We start from the raw sequence: 18,790 nt of genomic DNA on the forward strand, positions 1-18,790 counted from the left end.
TAGAGAGAACCGAGGTTACGTTAGTAACCGAGTACGTTCACTGCAGTTTTAAGGAGAACATTTATTTTTTTCTGGTGTTTTCAAGCATTTTCCAAAAGTCCACATTGAAACTTCGGAAATCTCACAGTGCACATAACGTAAAAAAAAAAAAAAGCTCACTGAGGTGATATAGAGAGATCATGCACAATACATTTACTCACTCTATTCTTCTGGCATGATCATTTTATCAGCAAAATATCTCACTTACTGGCCGCACTCAAAATCACTATTTCATGAATGGCCTCAAGTGCAATTTCCATCGTGTTTTGTGAACAACAGCAATTTTAGGTAATCTTTGCCGGGATGTAAAATGAAGATTGTACAAAGTAATTTATTTAAAAACACTATAATGCCGCCGGTATAAGCATAGATATCTATGGGTACAACATGACTAAACACACCTCAGTTTTCACAGTCCACACTAAAACATGAAAACTTTGTTTTCAAAATGTATCCACTTGGGAAAAGCATCTTCAAAATGCTCAGTTTTTGCAGGACAAAAACACTGTCTCAGTGTGGAAGGAAGGATTAAACGTTGTACAGTGTATCTGATTGGCTTGAAAATCACTTGAAAATAACCCAAATAGTGGCCTTTTTTATAGGAAAGCTGCTTTGAAACAATCTATATTGTTAAAAGCGCTATATAAATGAAGGTGACTTGACTAAAAGTTCTTCATGGAACCATCAATGCCAATAAAAAAACCTTTAGTTTTATAAGTGTAGAAGATGTGCTTAGACTGTATAGTAGTCATACAGGAAGGGAGGGAAATAGAGAGGATGTGGCAGGAGGCAGCAAACTACAATTAATGTAATTAACCAATGCGGCTTTTCTAAGGCCGTGACAATATATGTCTCCTCTCATTACTTCCTGTAAGCAAACACGGGGCTTAATGAGAGGCAGCATACGCTACGGCACCATTTACTCTTGATGCTCAATCCATTACAGCTGCCATAGTCTGCCAATCCAGTCCACTTTCACCCCCTCCGCTCCGGCCCTACAACACGCTCCACTACACTTTGCCAAGGAAACAGCGTGTCTTGGACAGGGGCTACTTCTAACCGGATCCCCATTCCAGGGCATAATAGCTGGTCTCTAGAGCTCAGAGTCGCAGCCAAATGGAGGAGTGAAGCCACACTAGAGGTATTCAGGCTTGTCCAGGTGTTTGCGAGTGCTGCTAATTGATGCCGCATTCCCAAATATTTGGGTTTGTGTGCGTGGCATGATGAACTTCTATATGCGCCACTAATACTGAGTGGATTTTGACGAGCAGCTGTATTTCAGAGAAAATATTGGGGGTTTCTTTTTTTTTAATTTTTATTTATTTAAAGTACATAATCATTTACTGTATATAGCTGCAAGCCTTCATGTTAGTTGCCATGTTTTTTTCTTCTTCTTTAAAACAGGTCATTCAAACTAATGATGCTTAATTGATGAACAAATACCCTGATGTGCAATATTTGATTGTTATTTAAAATGTATTCAATTATTAATTTTAATTTATTACAGTATTAAATGAAATATTGCTTAACTTTGAAAACTGTGGTGTAACTATTTAGTTCACTCTAAAGTAGCATGTTGAATGATATGGTAATAAGTGCAATAAATTATTTTTAAATAAAAAATGCAAAAAAAAAAAAACTTTAATAAACAGTAATAAACTGTGGTGCAAATATTTAGTTTAAACCCAAAATAGCATGTTTAATGCTGACTGAATGTGTTACAAACCATCTGAACAAACCATTTGCTTTTTGCTAACTAGGCAGTGCTGGTCATTGGTCATTGGTTATTGGTAACCAATAGTAAAATATCTATTTACTCATTGTAGGATGTTGTTGATGGATGGTTGATTCTAAAATCATGTCATTACTTAGCTCATTGGATGCTCTGTTTCACTCAGAAATACACCATATTACTTAAGTGAAGTCTTGAATGAATTTGTTGTTGACTTTAAAGCCTGTGTTTTGTTTAATTGCACATATTATAGTAGCGCTCATGTTGCCTGCTTAGTTTCTCTTAATCAGCCGTCATTATTATATGTCACATATATGTCATTTCTACATGATTTTTAAATGTCGGATTGCAATAGTCAAGGTGTGGGAATTCGACTCCGGCTGTGGTTTCATTTTAAAAGACCACAGTCATTAGAAGTCCATGTGCTTTGGCTTTGATGAGAGCTTTCATGCATTGATACATGCTTGGGGGAGTGTTTGGCAAACGTATAATCGGATCACACATCAAAACATCGCACAGCCGTAGAAGAGGGCCAGCTCAGCTTATTAACCTCAGGCTATTCGTTTCCAAATACTGTTTTTCTTTTTAAAACCCTCCCAGATTTTAATCACTCTGATCTTTTGGATCTTTTCTCACTTGAACGGTTTTGACAAAGTCCGGCAATTCCCAATTTGGAAGCAAAACATATATAAGAGTGCTTTCTCCTCACAAGTGTTGTGGTTGTTTGTGCAGGAGCGGCTGATAGGCAGTCGGTGATTCCCATTAAAGAGATGGATGTCGTGCAGGTGAAAAGGAGATTGTCGGAAGAGAGAGAGAGGTATGGTCTCTTTCTCGGTCTCTGGCCTGAAGCCCATCACTCGCCGGTGATCAGTCTCCTCTCTGGCTCCGCTTGCCGACTGTCACGGCCTCTGCTCTCTGGCTGGCGTCTGATGAGAAGTAGCAGCCATGTTTTATAATCAATCCACGACCTAATAGGTCACGAATGAGTGCGTCCGGCTTGCCAATAGCGGTTTGGGTGGTAGCGGAGGCATTACGACTGTATCAGACCGGCCTGTGTTGCTAGGCTTTACACGACCAGCCTTTCCACAGAAACTCGCTAATGGACGTCGTTCTACTTAGCCAAGAGAATGACCAACTCTGAAGAGCCAGACCCTTAAAGTCAATTCATTTACGCTCCACACCACATCTTAATAAGGGCCGAATTGTGTATACTCATCATGAAAATTTCAAGAGCGCACAATGAGAGGCTTACTAGGATAGTTTTTAACTAGCTTTTGCTTTTTTCCCCCCCTGTTAATCGCCAAAGGGTTGAGAGTTTTGAGAACTACTTCAGAGGAGTGCATTCAACCAGAGAAAATATTTGATACAAATAGTTTATTATTTATCATATGTACTTGGTCAGGCCTTTGCAGGAAACTCTAGATAGTCAAAAACGAACTAATCTTGACTTGCCCTAAATAGTTTTTCTTTGAGGCAAAAAGAAATAAACAACATTACTTTGAAGTTGCCTCTTAAGACAAGAACACTTCAACACTAATTGGAAAGATGAAAAATATTACATTTGATCAATGAAATGTAAAATCAGGCTGTTTGATGCTTTTGATTGATTGACTGATTCGTTTGATTGGCAATTTTTGGGCTTGTGGTTTGAAGTCATAATAGAGATTTTTTGGGGGGGCTTTCTGATGTTTTTTGTTTGTAATCAGCCATACATGCTCTAAACTGTGTACATATTTTAAGGATCAGTTGTTTGTACTGAACTTTACTTCATTTTTGAAGCGTTTAGATGCAAAGTGTGACCCGAATCACCGCTTGACCTGAGATGCTAGTTGAAGCGTAGCTAAATGTCACGCATGTCACAATCCCTTAGCATCAAAAAATAAAATATAACGGTTAGTGCAGAAAACCTTTGTCAACTTTTGCTTTGGTAAATAAAAATATCCCTATTAAAAAAAGCTAGATTGCATAAGCTGAAAAATCAAGCATGAATCCGTACTGCAGGTGGCTAATAAGCTCAATAAGCTACCCTGGTGAAAACTGCATGTTTATCTTTAGGAATTGCAGGCATGATCAAAACAAAAGTCAGTGTTTCACTATTTACCATCTGCTAGTGTGGGTATTGCGCAATAAGATTGCAATAGGTTGGAACCTACTACTGTGTAAATTGCACATGGTATTTTTAGCATGATAACGAAAGCATTGGAATGCTTTCTGGACATTCACGCTTAGCCTGTCTTTCTCGATGCTCACGGTTTGCGGTAAAAGAAGATCACCAGGCCTAACTGTCTTCCCAAAGGCTGATAATGAGGTGATTTTATCACTCAGACATTAAAACACACACACACACACACACACACACACACACACACACACACACACACACACACACACACACACACACACACACACACACACACACACACACACACACACACACAGTATGTGCTAATTTTACCAGGTTTCCAAGACAGCTTTGTGTCGACGTCCTGCTTGTCACCATTTATGTTCACAGTTTTAATGCAAATTGCTGTCAGTTGTTTGTGCAAATCTTTATTACCTTTTCCCCAGTGTTTAACTTTTTACCCTCTTTAGAAGGTCGTTTCTGTTTCAAGATATAAGGACGTCTTAGCTAGATGACGCAAACTGAAGGTTAGCCTTTCGTCTGCAACTGTGTGCCAATGGTTAAACAACCAATATCCTGAAGGGCCTTTCTTGGCCCACGCTTGTCCGCAGGAGCTGTAATCTTTTAGCCTTGAGGTTGTGACATTTCACCAATGCTAAATGTTGTTGTTTTTCTCTTATTCTGAAAGCCTCAAAGACCATTAATCATTTCCCTTACCCAATGGCGCTTTGGCTGATGCACAATAGGGCCATAGCTTATCTTCACCTTCCTGACCAGTGTTTGTTTTAAGCATTAGGGTTGCTGCTCTAATGGATTGAATTAATTGATTAATACTTTTATCCAATTAGTGCTCCCTCATGCAATTAATCAGATAGCCCCCAGTGTAAGCCGCCTGCCGTGGGCCGCAACTCGGCAGACAGATGCTTTGGGCTCAAGTTCATGATATATAAACCTCCCTTTTTCCCTTTTCCAACCACACCTGGCTCCCTAACACAGAAGACATTGCTCTTGGGCTTAACACATTATCCGGATTCTTGCTGAGTACAAAGTTTCTGCCTTCAGAAATGCTTTTCAGGTAGATCACCTAAATGACGGTGTGTTTTCTTGCTGCATTTCTATGAAATCCGAGAGAAAGTCAAAGAGTTTAGAGCCGCAACCACTTTAAAATCACTTTGTGTGTCGGAGAGGACTGCAAATTCACTGTGGCACTTATTGAATTATGTATTTGTTTAACGAGAATGAGAACACCATAACAAGAAGCCAAGAATCGATACAGTTTGTCTCACTATTGATTATTGCAACTGGAAAAAGCTGCATAGCTATTTGATTATGCTCTCTTGCTCCTCTAATCAATTATCTTTGCTGTGTTACAGGTGATCAGATGCTGAGGTCGACATGAACTCACCAATGTCAAACTCTCAAACCTGCAGGTCAAGTACCTTTTAAGCTCCAGTGACGCATAACAGTCTGCGACCTCTGGATCTTGACATCTAGATTGTGATAATGATGCCTTCGACTTTGAGTAACATCTTGCACCATGAAATTTGAGGATTTCTTTTTTTGTATGTGAAATGTACTTACATGGAAATGAAAAGGTATAGAGGACATTGGATTACATCCTTTTTATCAATGCCGCTAGCGTGGAGTGTTAATTAATTTCTGGACTCACAATGGAATTGATGTCTGCAGTTTTGACCAGTAGCTCTTCAACTTAAAACTCAACTGAAGAAGAAATAAGACTTCAATGGCTTTGTGATTGGTACCCCATCATTGAAAAAACCCAACACTGATTTCAAAACGGAGGAGCTATAGCTGTGTATCACCGAGACTGCCTCATCTTCTCAAGAAAGATTCCTCTTAAATGCCCTCTTGAGGACCCAGTGGCCTCTACGACTGGAGAAAAAAAATGACCAAAAACCGATTGGATTTATAGTTTCATTGAGCAGCAGTGAACTCTCGTTTACCTCCTCAACCTCAGAGTCAAGGAGCTTTTCTCAAGCAATCAGGCAGTTAGGAAGAAAACTTCATCCTGAACGAGTTTCTGACTTCTGCCCCATGTAGAGACGAGAGAGTTTTCAAACATGGCTCCCCACTGGAGAGGAGGAGCTCAGGTTTTGGCAGTGACTCTGGGAATTTTGCAGTGCTGTGGATGGCTGTCCGGTCAGACCATAAGGACTAGTGTTGGGATGACGGAAAGAGGTCCTGAGCAATGGGCGATGTCTCATGAAAGGGTGAAGAGAGGATGGGTTTGGAATCAGTTTTTCGTTGTGGAGGAATACACCGGGACGGAGCCACTTTACGTTGGAAAGGTAGGACTGGCGCATGTTTGTCACGGACGTGTTTTTGGTTACACTCTTGCTGCTTATTTTTCTATGCAAGGGAAAATATATTGCAGCACAATGAAAGCCAAGAGAGATGCATGCGCTGTGCATTTAAATGAGGCAATTCTCAAATGCTTTAAGTGTGTGGATAGTGTCAGGCTAGTTGACTAGGACAGATCAAGTTTAGCTGTAAGGCTTGAATTTCTTCTAAATCTATGAAGGCCAAACTAAAACAGATTCTCTTAAGATCTTGTTATCACCTCGGTGGAATATGCCTGTGTTTGGCTACATTAGCTATGCTTGAGAGGAATCTCAAAGTGATTTTGTGTGCAAGTTTATTTTTTAAGTGGTGCACGGCTGGGCAATATTATTTACAATATATTTGCGATAATTAACATTTATATTGAAAATTGCAATAATTTTGATGCTATTTTTAAATTTGTTTTATCTGATTAGTTTTATGATCTCCCGAGAGTGTCAAGATGCAAACTTCAGTAGCAAAAACATGCAGTTAAGTTCAGACAGTAATTTGCAATGAATCGATAACTTTGCAAATTCATCATTTGAAAATGGTATAACTGTATTCTCTGCGTAGCAGTTTTCATATTAAGTACTTAATTAAAAATGGATTGGTAAATATTGCTGTTTTTATTTTATTATACTTCCATGCTCCTTCAGTCCAAAAACAGTGTGGCAAACCATCCCAAAACAATGGCAGTGATATTTCTTTACTATATATATATATATATATATGATCAATTGTTTTAGCTGTATTGCCCAGCCGTAGTGTGGTTTAGAGATATAAGTGACTTGTGCAGCAGTAATTAAGAGATTGTGTGTGTGTGTGTGTGTGTGTGTGTGTGCCAGGAAAAGAGGAGCTGATGTCTAAATGGGAGCCATAAAGGATGATATGGGAAATGGAAGGGGTATTCTGGAGAGAGATGATTTTATTAATAAAATTACCCAGAGTTACGGCTCCCTCTGAAGTTATGAGCCGAGACTATTAATAGGGGCTGCTGGTGTTGTATGTCTATTGCTCACCGTATCAAAGACTTTAATTAGGGTGATATAGAATTAAATATGACCAACGTGCCTTTTATCAGTAACGGTCATTTAAAACAATCCCTTTCGCACTGTCCTGTGATTAATCTGCTAATGATATTTTTTCTAAATGTTTGGCCCCTTCGTTGGCAGCTCTCTTCAATACATTTGTAAAATTAATTTCACTTAGCCCTACGTTTTATGTGTCTGTATTACGTGGCAAAACTATAAATATCTGTATGCCACATAATGTGTGTTGCAGTTTAATAACAATCTAAAGGGGCCATGAATTGAGAAATCAAAATTTCCTTGATCTTTTGACATGTAAGGAGTAAAACTTCCTTGTTAGTCCAAAAACAGCTTTTATTGAATCCAAGCTCAGAAAACTAGTAGGTTTGGAATTTTGTCACATTATGACGTAATATTGCGATGAAAGACGGCCTCTGCAGAATCATATCAGCGTCTACTTCTACATCTACATCATTGCGGCTTTGGCCCCGCCCACTGGAGCATTAGTAAGATGAGGAGAGATACAGAATCACTGGACTAAATATAACATTACCTACCAAAGGATTTTAATGCTATGAAAGTGCTTATTTATGTGTATTCATTATTTATATAGTGCATTCGACTATGTGAATGTATTTTATTTGTTTGTTCAGTACAATTCACTTTGGTAAATCAGTCAAATTTTGGCACGGGCTTTGAAAATTTAATTCTAACGCCTATTCTGTGATCAGTTATTTCTGATATGATCCATGTACAGTCAGACATTCTCAAAAATTGTTTATTGCTGTTTATGCGTCAGTAAATCAAGCCATTGACTTGACAATCAACTTCACATTGTTTCTTTTAGTACCATGAAAATAATCTGTTATTTAAATTTTGATTAAATTATATACAGAAAGCGATCAAAGAACACTCCCTTTATAATCACTGGAGCTGTCAATCAAACAGCGCGAGTTTATCAGTTCTGGACTCTTGACAAAACTCCCGTTATAATCAATGAATCTCTTATTTACATTGTGTCTGCATTGTTAGTTATGATAAAGGCAGTTGTGAGAGTGCAGAAACTGAGCTGCAATGATGAGATCACTGCATTCATGCACTCAACAGACTGTCATCTTTCTAATGTTCATCACTGCAACCTTTAATGCCACAATCTAAATATAACGCTATAATCAACACTTCAAAAATCAATACTTATTTCATATGCAAAATGTTCACAGCAGTGAAGTCTCACAGCCGACACGCCCCTTCAAACAGAGTGCTAAAATCAGGGTAGACAATGGCCTTTTATTTCTAAAGTATTTCTAAATTCTAAAAATCATACTCAGGTAACATAAAAAATAAAATTAAACAAATCAGTTCATTACCCCTTTAATGGACTGTAGATCAAAACGTGTGCAAATGTTCACTACAAATAGTCTTTTGAGCACATTCATACGAACCTGTTCACATTTTTTACCCCCATTGTGTAGTGTAATTTGGCAAATCAAACACAAAAACTCACCTGGAAATGTCAAGTTATGGGTTCAGTTTCATGTTGAGTTTCGACCAAAAAGTTTGAACATATAGTGACTTTTGAAAATGAGCCCTGCCAAAGCGAAGTTAGATGAATAGAGACGTTTTTCCTTTATTCTTTTGTCTGCATGGATTTTTGGTGCTAAACCTTTGTTCCTGCTAAAGTGGCTTTGGTATCTTGTTCATTCTTTTAATTTAATAGCTTTAATTGCACCCATTAACTTTAAGCCCAATAATGCTTCATTATGACACCAGTCTTTTCTTCAGCAGATGTTTTTTTTGTAAGAATGTCTTCAGAAGTGTTCCAGGAATACTGCACTTGAATTCACAGACGCCTCTGGTGACCTTATGCTATTTACATTAGACTTTCAAACCTCAAAAGGCTTGTCGGAGAAAGACGAACATTGTGAAGGTTAATTCTACGCATCAGTCCCTCTTCTGCAGAGAGCTCTAAGAGAGAGTGAAAGTTGCAATATTTCCTGCCGAAAAGGCCACTGCACCATTTTCCCGCCTTCACTGTTAAGCCATGAAGTCCAGACATATGTAAACCTCGAGTCGATAAATATTAGAAGTCTCTTTGCAGGGAAAGGCAGCAGGGCAGAAAAAATGAACAGTGGAAAGAGAGTTTTTACACGGCGAACACCGACAAGAACATCCCGCCATATGGGCAGCGCAGCAAAGTGGAAAGATTTCCACTGCGCTTTGAAAGGCTGCCAGCCTCTTCCTTCAGACAAGCGGCGAACATTGATTGATAGGATTTGAACGTGTAGTGCTGAGACGCTGAACAGACGCCGGCGTTCGTAACATGCATGCCAAGGATGTCTCAACGTGTTCAAATAATTTCCTGCAGGCTTGGGCGAACCTGCTCAAACGCTCATGCAGGAACATTCACTTTCTGTCTTTTGTGTTTGAAAGGAAGGTGAAACGTATTTATTTAAAGCCAGCATATAATAAACAATTATTTATTCAACATTTAGGGGTTGGGAATCCAGAACTGGAACAGTTCCAGCATTCAACTACCCCAATAGTGATAGCACACTATCGTTCTATGCACTGCTTATTGAATCTGAGTATCAGGTTAAAGTCCCCTTGAAATCAAAATTGCAGTTTTTTTGGCTTTTAGTGTGAATATGTTAGCCTTACTGTTATCTATAAGCTTGTGTGCTTCAAAACAATGACAAAATTCACATTTAGAAGATATTATCGTTCAAAACTAACAGTCTCTCACTTCCGACAATATGGTTAAATGATTTTGATGACATCACTCTGCACTTTAGCTTATCATCAGATTTTATGTCCAATCAAATGCTCTCTAGAATATGAAGCCCCGCCCCCTACACTATAAATAGATGCTGAAGCTGCGACTGAAACTGGTCACTTGTTCACACATTTACTATTTTCTACATGGTGAATAGCACATCGTGCACTATAAAGGGGATATGGAATGATTCAGACAGTGTAAATAAGCTTTCCATTTAGATGAATGAAGTTTGGTTTCATGTTAGTGTCACACGAACCGCTGCATCTCCGGTCCAGAGACACGACAGCACCAGGGTTTGAAATGTACCTTTTCACTCACGGGTCAATTTGGCTAAATTAAGTTACAGGCCATTCAGAACTTCTACTAGCCAAAAAAAAAAAAAAAAAGAAAAAAAGGAAATAAACTATATTATAAAAATATATTATAAAATTTGGATTTCATACATTATTTTCTTATTCAAACAAAATCATGTCATCCAGCCATCTCCTCCCTTCCTCTTCCATCCTCATCCTTTTCACTAAAAATTTATTTTAGGCGGACAGATCAATACAGGACAAAGAACATCAACAAATTTTAATATGTTGGAAAATAACAATGTCTTTTCTGTTAACCAAATGCTTTTTAATCTTCATTGCTATTGCTTCAATGCAATTGAACAAGCGCGCCGTTATTTGTAATGTAGTGACGTGTGTTCAAGTAAGCCAGATATGAGCAGATTCTGCGCAATACTCTGTTTTTAATATATCATGATGACTCACGAGTTGAATGCGCAGAATGCATAGATTTGGCTTACACGAACTTCCCCAGTAAAGTGTGTAAACATAATAAGTAACACGCCATATTGGCTAGTGATTTGACAGCGTTACCCGCCACAGTTGATTTTTACCCGCATTTGGAGGGTGTTCATTTCAAACCCTGGAAACCACAGAGCGGATCATGTGATCGAGTCGGCACAGACCACAAAACTTATCAGACCCGTTTTGAATTCTGCACAGAATGCTGTATTTTTAAGCGATATGAAGGAGATTAGGAGGAGAAACGGTTAGGGATTAGGAGCTTCACCGAGCTCAACGGCTCTAGCCGAGCTGTGATATGTAATCGAAACGCTATTGGCTATTTATTTTAAAAGGGGGAGGAGCTGTTCAATATGCCCCGCCCTCTCTTCCTGTTTCAGTGTCAATTACATCAACACATTGAATAATGCTGCAAGACACTTCAGAGGGGCTTTAAAGTTGTGTCCTACTTTGAATCTTTCCTCTTTGTAGTCTCCATTTCATATCCTTTCCTCCTCTGAAGCGTCTCTGTCTGACGGGCCAAAACTCCTGGTTGAAAATGTATCACAATGTTCATGCAAAATCTCTTTATCCACGAATCGCAATAGTTTAAATGTCAGGGGTGTTTGCAGAATGTGCATGTTGATTGCAGTCTGAAGCTTTATGAATCCATTATTAATGTTTTGATCTTTCGCTTGAGAAAGAGTGTTGTGTAGCTAATGAATTTCAACTAAACAAAGGGCCTGTGTCTGCAGATGAGGTTTGTGCTGTCATGACCCCGATGTGCAGATGTCTAGTTTGAAGTCTCCATTGAGAATGTCAAACGTTTTTTGTTTTGCAGTTTGAGCTGAAATGAAAATTGTCTAATTATCCGGCCCTTAAAAATAAATTCATCAAAAGCCACGTTGGAAGTTCTCAGTGATTAATGGCATAGAAATGTGGCATCGATAACATCGCTTAACTTTTGCTTGAGATTTTCATAATTATTCTTTTTCTTGACTTCTGACGTAATGTCAGTTATGATTCAAAAGTTTGGGGTCAGTAAGTGACAGTAAAGACATTTAGATTTTATGTTGCAAAAGATTATATTTCAAATAAATGCTGTTCTTTTGAACTTCCTATTCATCAAAGAATCCTGAAAACTAAAATGTGTCACGGTTTCCACAAAAATATGAAGCAGCACAACTGTTTTTAACATTGATGATAATAATCAGAAATGTTTCAGCACATCATCATATTAGAATGATTTCTGAAGGATCATGTATCACTGAAGACTGGAGTAATGATGCTGAAAATTCAGCTTTAATCACTGGAATACATTACATTTTCCAATATTTTCCAATAGAAAACGCTTATTTTAAATTGTAATAATATTTCTGTATTTTTTATTAAATAAATTCACCCTTGGTGAGCATAAGAGACTTCTTTCAAAAACATAAAACAATCTTATCGAAACCACACTTTTGAACGGTATAGAGTGTTTATGAAATATTCATGCTAAATAAATATATTTGCTCCCATTGCAGAGCTCAGTGCAACCCAAGATGCATTCAAATGCTTCAAAAGATATTTCAGCACAAGAGTATAGTTCCTATAGTATATCCTATAGTGTGACTTTTTGACCTGCACGTCTCATGTATTCACATTTGGTCGTGTCGCTGGTGTCACGGTCCGTGTGCACTGCAGTGTCTTCTCTTGCCTCGGCGCTCATCAGAGGTGAGAGATCTGGAGTGTCGGTTCGCCTCCTTCACTGCGACTGCCAGCTAACAGGTTTGCTTTGTTAGTGTTCTGACCCGAGAGGTGGCAGGTCACACAGCCTGGAGCTCAGCTGCTCCGTCAGCCACTTCATGGTACAGTAACAACACTAAAATACCAATTCAGCCTCTAACTGTTTGTCCATGGTATAGTCTTTTCCTGGTCTAAATAGTTTACCCAGTTTAAATCCGCAGTGTCTTACTGGTGGCTGGAGGACTGCAAAGTGAGATTTGACTTGATCATATTTAATACACAAATATCTAAGGCCTCTAAAGGATCGACATGATGAAAACTGCTGGTAAACCTGTTGCACACTGACTGTGGCAAGCAGGACGAGGCCGAGAGCCGCGAGAGAACGACGCGAGGCCGAGAGCCACGAGAGAACGACGCCAGGCCGAGAGCCGCGAGAGAAAACTTGTGACTTTGATTGTGTGTGTGTATGTATAAATAACAAATAGGGGAAGTGAAACTAGACAGATGACTAGTTCTCAAACATTGTGATAAGTAATCACAGAAACAGAGTTTGCTTGTGCCAGTGACAGAGGGAAAAGGTTGGAGCATATTGAAGGTGACATGTTAGTCTTATTTGTTTTCTCGATTCTATAAAAAACTGTTGTATCTGTGTTTTCTGGTGGGATTCTCAATGGAATTTGTCTGAGATCCTCCGGCCTTGCTTCTTGGGAGAGATTCCCTGAGAACTGCTCGGGAAGATCTCCTTGCCGTGATTAAAGCATTTAAAGGACGTTTGCAGGTCTGTTTGTCGATTTATTCCTGCGCAGGAAGCTAGTTTAGGAAGGAAGCTAGTTTAGGGAAGCAAGTTAGTTAGAGTAAGACTCGGCCAATTGTCGACTGTATTGGGTGTCGATTAGTAGACGCCCCAGTTTAAGGAATTGGGTGTCGATTTGGAGACGCCCCAGATAAAGGTATTGCTGTCGATTTGGAGACGCCTCAGGTAATAAGATCAATTGGGTGTCGATTTGGAGACGCCCCAGATAGTTAGGTTTAGGGAAAAATCTACCAGTCTAAAGGTTCAATAAACTTAGCAAAAAATTCAATTTATTTCTGACTAATGTTTCATATGTCAGATTTTACAGGGTTAATATGCAGGTGTATTTTTAATCAACATTTCAACATTATAATCATTGGAATCAATGTCAGAATCTGTTTTGAGTCAAGTCTACTTTGTGTCAGGCTAATTGTGAGTTGTTCCCTATGTAGTGCTTCAAATCAGTCACTTATCTCAGTTAGAAAGAGCCTAATATGTGGACAGTCAACAGCACAGAAGCTCACCAGAGCTGTAATGTTTTTATCCTAAAGTATCTTATGAAAAGCTCTTTAGATTTTCATCCTACTTGCAGTCTTGCTCAAGCTCGAGGGCTGCAAAGTGATGCTATTTAGTTGAAGACTAAGTAATGAAGGCAGTATAATCAATATTGTGAATGGCCACTGATGAATCAAAGACTAAATATTTTAGGCAGAGAGGTAGCTAAAGAGGATAAGACCTCCACATGACCTGTGGTTTGACATGTCCTGCTCAGACGAGACCCTGGTCGCACCGTTTACCGCGGTGTGATGTGAGCGCAGATTAAGAACCGCTTCCCGTCTGCCATCCGCCGATAACATCGTTTGTCAGGTAAAAGATGCATTTCACTCCTGCTGTGGCATGTTTATTGTGCGTTCTCATTTCATTAGGGAAAGCAGCGGAGTCGGAGGAAATCCAGGACACTCAGCAGTTCTGACTTATTATTTTTATGCACATAATTGGGGGAACAGATGTTGATGTTGATCATATGATCTCAATATGCGCTAATGCACACAAAAGACTCCAGGAGCGTGCTTTGAACAAACTCTCCCTGTGAACAGATAGGGAGAAATAGTTTTTTTTATCCTCCAGCTCTTGAGATATTGCCCAGCTTTCTTTGTCTTCCTGTTAGAGAGAGTTTTTATTTTTTTATTTTTTTTATTACTGCTGAAATATTGATACGCCAAAAAAGAGGATAGTTTCAAGTGCATGTTTTATTCGAGCGAGGGTGGGATTTGAAATGAGGAAAGAGGCGGAAAAGAATGCAATATTGTAGGCCGGCTTGCGTTATTCCCATGTTTTACGACAAATACCTAATGAAAATCCCCGCGGGGGTGATAGAAGCTGCTATTTAATTAAGGCTTTATCAAATATTTAACACGCTGATGATGGAGAGGGTGATTTCGCTCTGTCCACTGCTGTTTTGCAGATTTTGCCAGGCTACAGACAGAGGCACATTATAATGGGAAACAGAGACTGAAGCTAAAGAATTCCCACAATGATCCAGTCGACGGAGCATTACAACACTGCAGTGCAGAGACCTCTGCATAGATCACCTCAAACCTTTACTGAAAAACAACACAGCTTAATGCCTTCTGTCATCTGATTTATAGATTATACTTTTAAAAAGCCTTTAGTCAAAACGTCCTCCTTCAGCTCGTGCGTCACATGTCTTTTTTGCTGTGAAATCATTACTGATTTTTATAAAGTAAATGTAAGAATAATTTCTACATTGTTGGTAATATTTCAAGATGAACACTTACTGAAGTAACTTCGGTTCAGCTTGATTATCCATGCATCATTTTTTTTTTTTGAAAAATCATGAGTATCAAATATGATCATCAGGCTTTTGAGGAGGGTTTATTTGTTCTTCTCTCAATCATCATTGCATTGTAAGTTTTAAAGGGTAACTCTCGCCAAAATCAAACCTAGGCTCTTTTTGTTAATCTACCCGAGTCAAACTTTTTTGTAAAAGCTTCATTAGAATGGAAACGGCACTTTTAAAATTGATCGTATTATCGTTTTAGGTCAAAATGCCTTGTGAATGGGAGTGATTGGGGCTCGACTATGATAGCATCAAAAATCGCTATTTTTAAAACACTAAGAAGGCTCGACACAACATGAAACTGTGCTGGAAGTATCACCAGGGGCTCTACACATGAACTCCAGCATTGAGAACATTGTTTGTGTACACAGAGTTTACTAAAAAGAAAGATTTTGTAAGACTCACTTTGTCAGTTAGTGTTTTCGGTGGCTGGAATTTTGTCAGTCAAAAGTAGTCGATCTCTGAATGCAACGTGATAAACTGACTCCATATGAGGAAATGTCATGAACTTGTAATTTCAATGAAAAGCATGATCATTTTCCATGAAATTATCCGTGAATTTATATGGAAACAAGCTTTAGGAGCTTTCCATCTGTTCTTTCCTCATGTTACGTTGCATTCGGAGATCGACTACTTTTGACTGACAAAATTCCAGCCACCGGAAACACTAACTGATAAAGTGAGTCATACAAAACCTTTCTTTTTAGTAAACTCTGTGTACACAAATAATGTAGTCAACGCTCGAGTTCATGTGTGGAGCCTCTGGTGATACTTCAAGCAAAGTTTCATGTTGTGTCGAGCCTTAGTGTTTTAAAAATAGCAATTTTTGATGCTATGACAGAAGTGCCACAAGCACTCCCATTCAAAAGGCATTTTGACCTAAAACGAAAATACGGTCAATCTTAAAAGTGCCGTTTCCATTCTAATTATGCTTTTACTCGAAAGTTTGACTCGGTTAGATCAACAAAAAGAGCCTAGGTTCAATTTTGGCGAGAGTTACCCTTTAAAACTACAGAACTTTGATCATAAAACTAAGCATTTAAATATCATCTTAAGACATTACTGGCAGATATAGAGTGACGACTGATATTAAGATGCATGTTATGTACTGTAAGTAGTTTGTTATACTGTTTTTAAGACCTCATTGATTTACATTACACGCTATCTGAAGTTCATCTTACTTTTTGGCTGTATAAATATCATAATCTCCACTAAAAAAAGGAAAGAAAAGATTTGTTGCTGGTTTGATCTGCTTTAGCAAGTCTGACAGTTTTCACCTCTCTGAAAATCCTATGAAATGTAGAGGTGATTTCTTGAGATTTATTTCTTTTCTTTTGTTTGTTGGACCCTCATGACGGCTCTAAACTGCACTTGCAGACCTGGGTTTAGAAATACGTCTCCCTTTAAACTCAATGAGCCTCCGGCTGGCTGTGTGTCTAAAAACCTTCACCTCCCCAAAGCAGCGATTCTTGAACTGACTGCCATCATTACTGATCCATAGATGAAGGAAAAAGATTGTTATAGTCCAATAAAAAGTCATTACTTGGGTGAAATACGCTTAGACAAACTTAGATGGCATTAGACCGTAAACTGAACCACACAATTAGCCAGTTAAAGTGGTGTTCACAACCCATTTCACTTCTGTAATGTGATATTTTAGTGTGAAATAGGATGTTTAATAGGGAATAAATGCTGGGATGTACGGACTTGAATTTATGCATCTTGAGTTTGTCTGTTGTGTTGTCTCTTTTCAAACAAGTTAAAAGTTTATCTTGACAAACTTTGCATTTCTAGTTATAAAAAATAGAGTAGACATTGAATTGAATGGCGTTCTCATTGGGTTCTGAACAACCCTGATGTGCTCTGATGAATCACCAGGAACACACTTGCAGGAACAAGCATTCGGGAAGTAAATAAGGGTATTTCTTTTTTGACTTTGTAACATTTTTAGGACTGGCTCTTCCCAGATTATTTTGTAAATGATGAAATGCATTTGGTCAGGCTTTGTAGTGAATATCCGGTATGTCTTCCGTACATCTGTTGCCATAGTAATGACTCAATGAGATGCCAAGAGGCTTCAGCTACAGCTAGAGGAGCTGTCAGTGTGGAAAGAGAGGATGGAAAACTGGGAATTTTGCCTTTCAACATGGCAACTCGCCACACTGATGAACTCACGAGGAAACACATGGATGAATCACTGCATTTTACACACGGATATGATGTGTTCTCAAACATTCACTCATTCAATCATTCACTCGTTCACTCGTTTGCTTAGCATTTTTTTTTTTTTTACAGTGTTTGTAAACATGACATTTTATGTAGTTTTACTGTTTGGCTTTCTGCACATGAGGATCTGAATCACAGCTGAGGATGTTTAATAATACAGTATATTCTAAGATAAATGTATCATTTATTTTTATTTCTAAAAACATTATACCTTAATATGCAAAGTTTTAAATTGACATTTAAATTTAATTGATATATTAATTATTGCAAAATATTATTATATTTTATTATACAGTACAATATTCATTCAATTGAATAAAAATAAAGTATTAAATAAAGACAATTAAAACTATTGCTTATATTTAAAAAAATTTCCTATAGTTTCATGATGGAGGAGCACATTTTCTTATGCTCAATGTTTTTATAGAATTAATTTTTTCATTAATATTACTATTTTATTAATAATAATAATTGAATGATTGCATTCATTATTATTTTAAGTATATTAATATTATATTAATCTATCTATCTATCTATCTATCTATCTATCTATCTATCTATCTATCTATCTATCTATCTATCTATCTATCTATCTATCTATCTATCTATCTATCTATCTATCTAATATTACTCATCCATCCATCCATCCAACAAAATATGTCAGATATAAAACAAAAATTCTTCATGTTTTGCATCTTGTGTTTGACTACTGAAATTCCCTGTTTACTTTCTTTGCACTGTAATTCAGTAAATGTCTTTCCTCGCCATTCCAATTCAAATGCTGGTTCAGTGTTTGAGATAGTTCCCTTGAACAACAGCACTCCACCCACTTCACACACACTCAGGATGTGTCCTCTGTGCTTTAATCAACAGATCCATTCCGACTCGGATGAAGGGGACGGCTCTATTAAGTACACTATCTCTGGAGAGGGAGCAGGCTCTATATTCATCATCGACGAGGTCACCGGTGACATTCACGCCACGGAGAGATTAGACCGTGAGGAGAAGACCTTCTACACCCTGCGAGCTCAAGCACGAGACCGTCTGACGGACGGGCCGCTTGAACCCGAGTCGGAGTTCGTCATCAAAGTCCAGGACATCAACGACAGCGAGCCCAAGTTTCTGGAAGGTCCCTACGTCGGAAGTGTGGCAGAACTCTCTCCTATCGGTAAGATGCGTTTACTCTGGATTTACATGCGGACCTGTTGCTTTATAAATACTGGCATTTGAGTTTGGAATCATTTTATAGATTTAAAGATTTTTGAAAGAAGTCTCTTATGCTCATCAAGGCTGCATTTATTTGATCAAAACTACAGTAAAAACAGTAATACTGTGAAATATTATTACAATTTAAAATAAGTGTTTTCTA

At 38.2% G+C, this 18,790-nt stretch overlaps 1 protein-coding gene across 2 annotated transcripts in view; it reads left to right on the forward strand.

Moving 5' to 3' along the window:
- The window catches only part of cdh22 (cadherin 22), a 206,670-nt gene that overhangs the window by 93,494 nt on the left and 94,386 nt on the right, over positions 1 to 18,790 (forward strand). For both annotated transcript variants that reach the window (XM_082136387.1, XM_082136388.1), the window contains 2 exons: positions 5,267 to 6,202; positions 18,295 to 18,589. In XM_082136387.1, coding sequence (XP_081992513.1) covers positions 5,975 to 6,202; positions 18,295 to 18,589 — 523 coding nt within the window. In that variant the 5' untranslated portion in view covers positions 5,267 to 5,974. The remainder of the gene's footprint in view (positions 1 to 5,266; positions 6,203 to 18,294; positions 18,590 to 18,790) is intronic.

The sequence above is a fragment of the Leuciscus leuciscus genome, assembly GCF_965113295.1.
Source record: "Leuciscus leuciscus genome assembly, chromosome: 14".
NCBI lineage: Eukaryota > Metazoa > Chordata > Actinopteri > Cypriniformes > Leuciscidae > Leuciscus > Leuciscus leuciscus.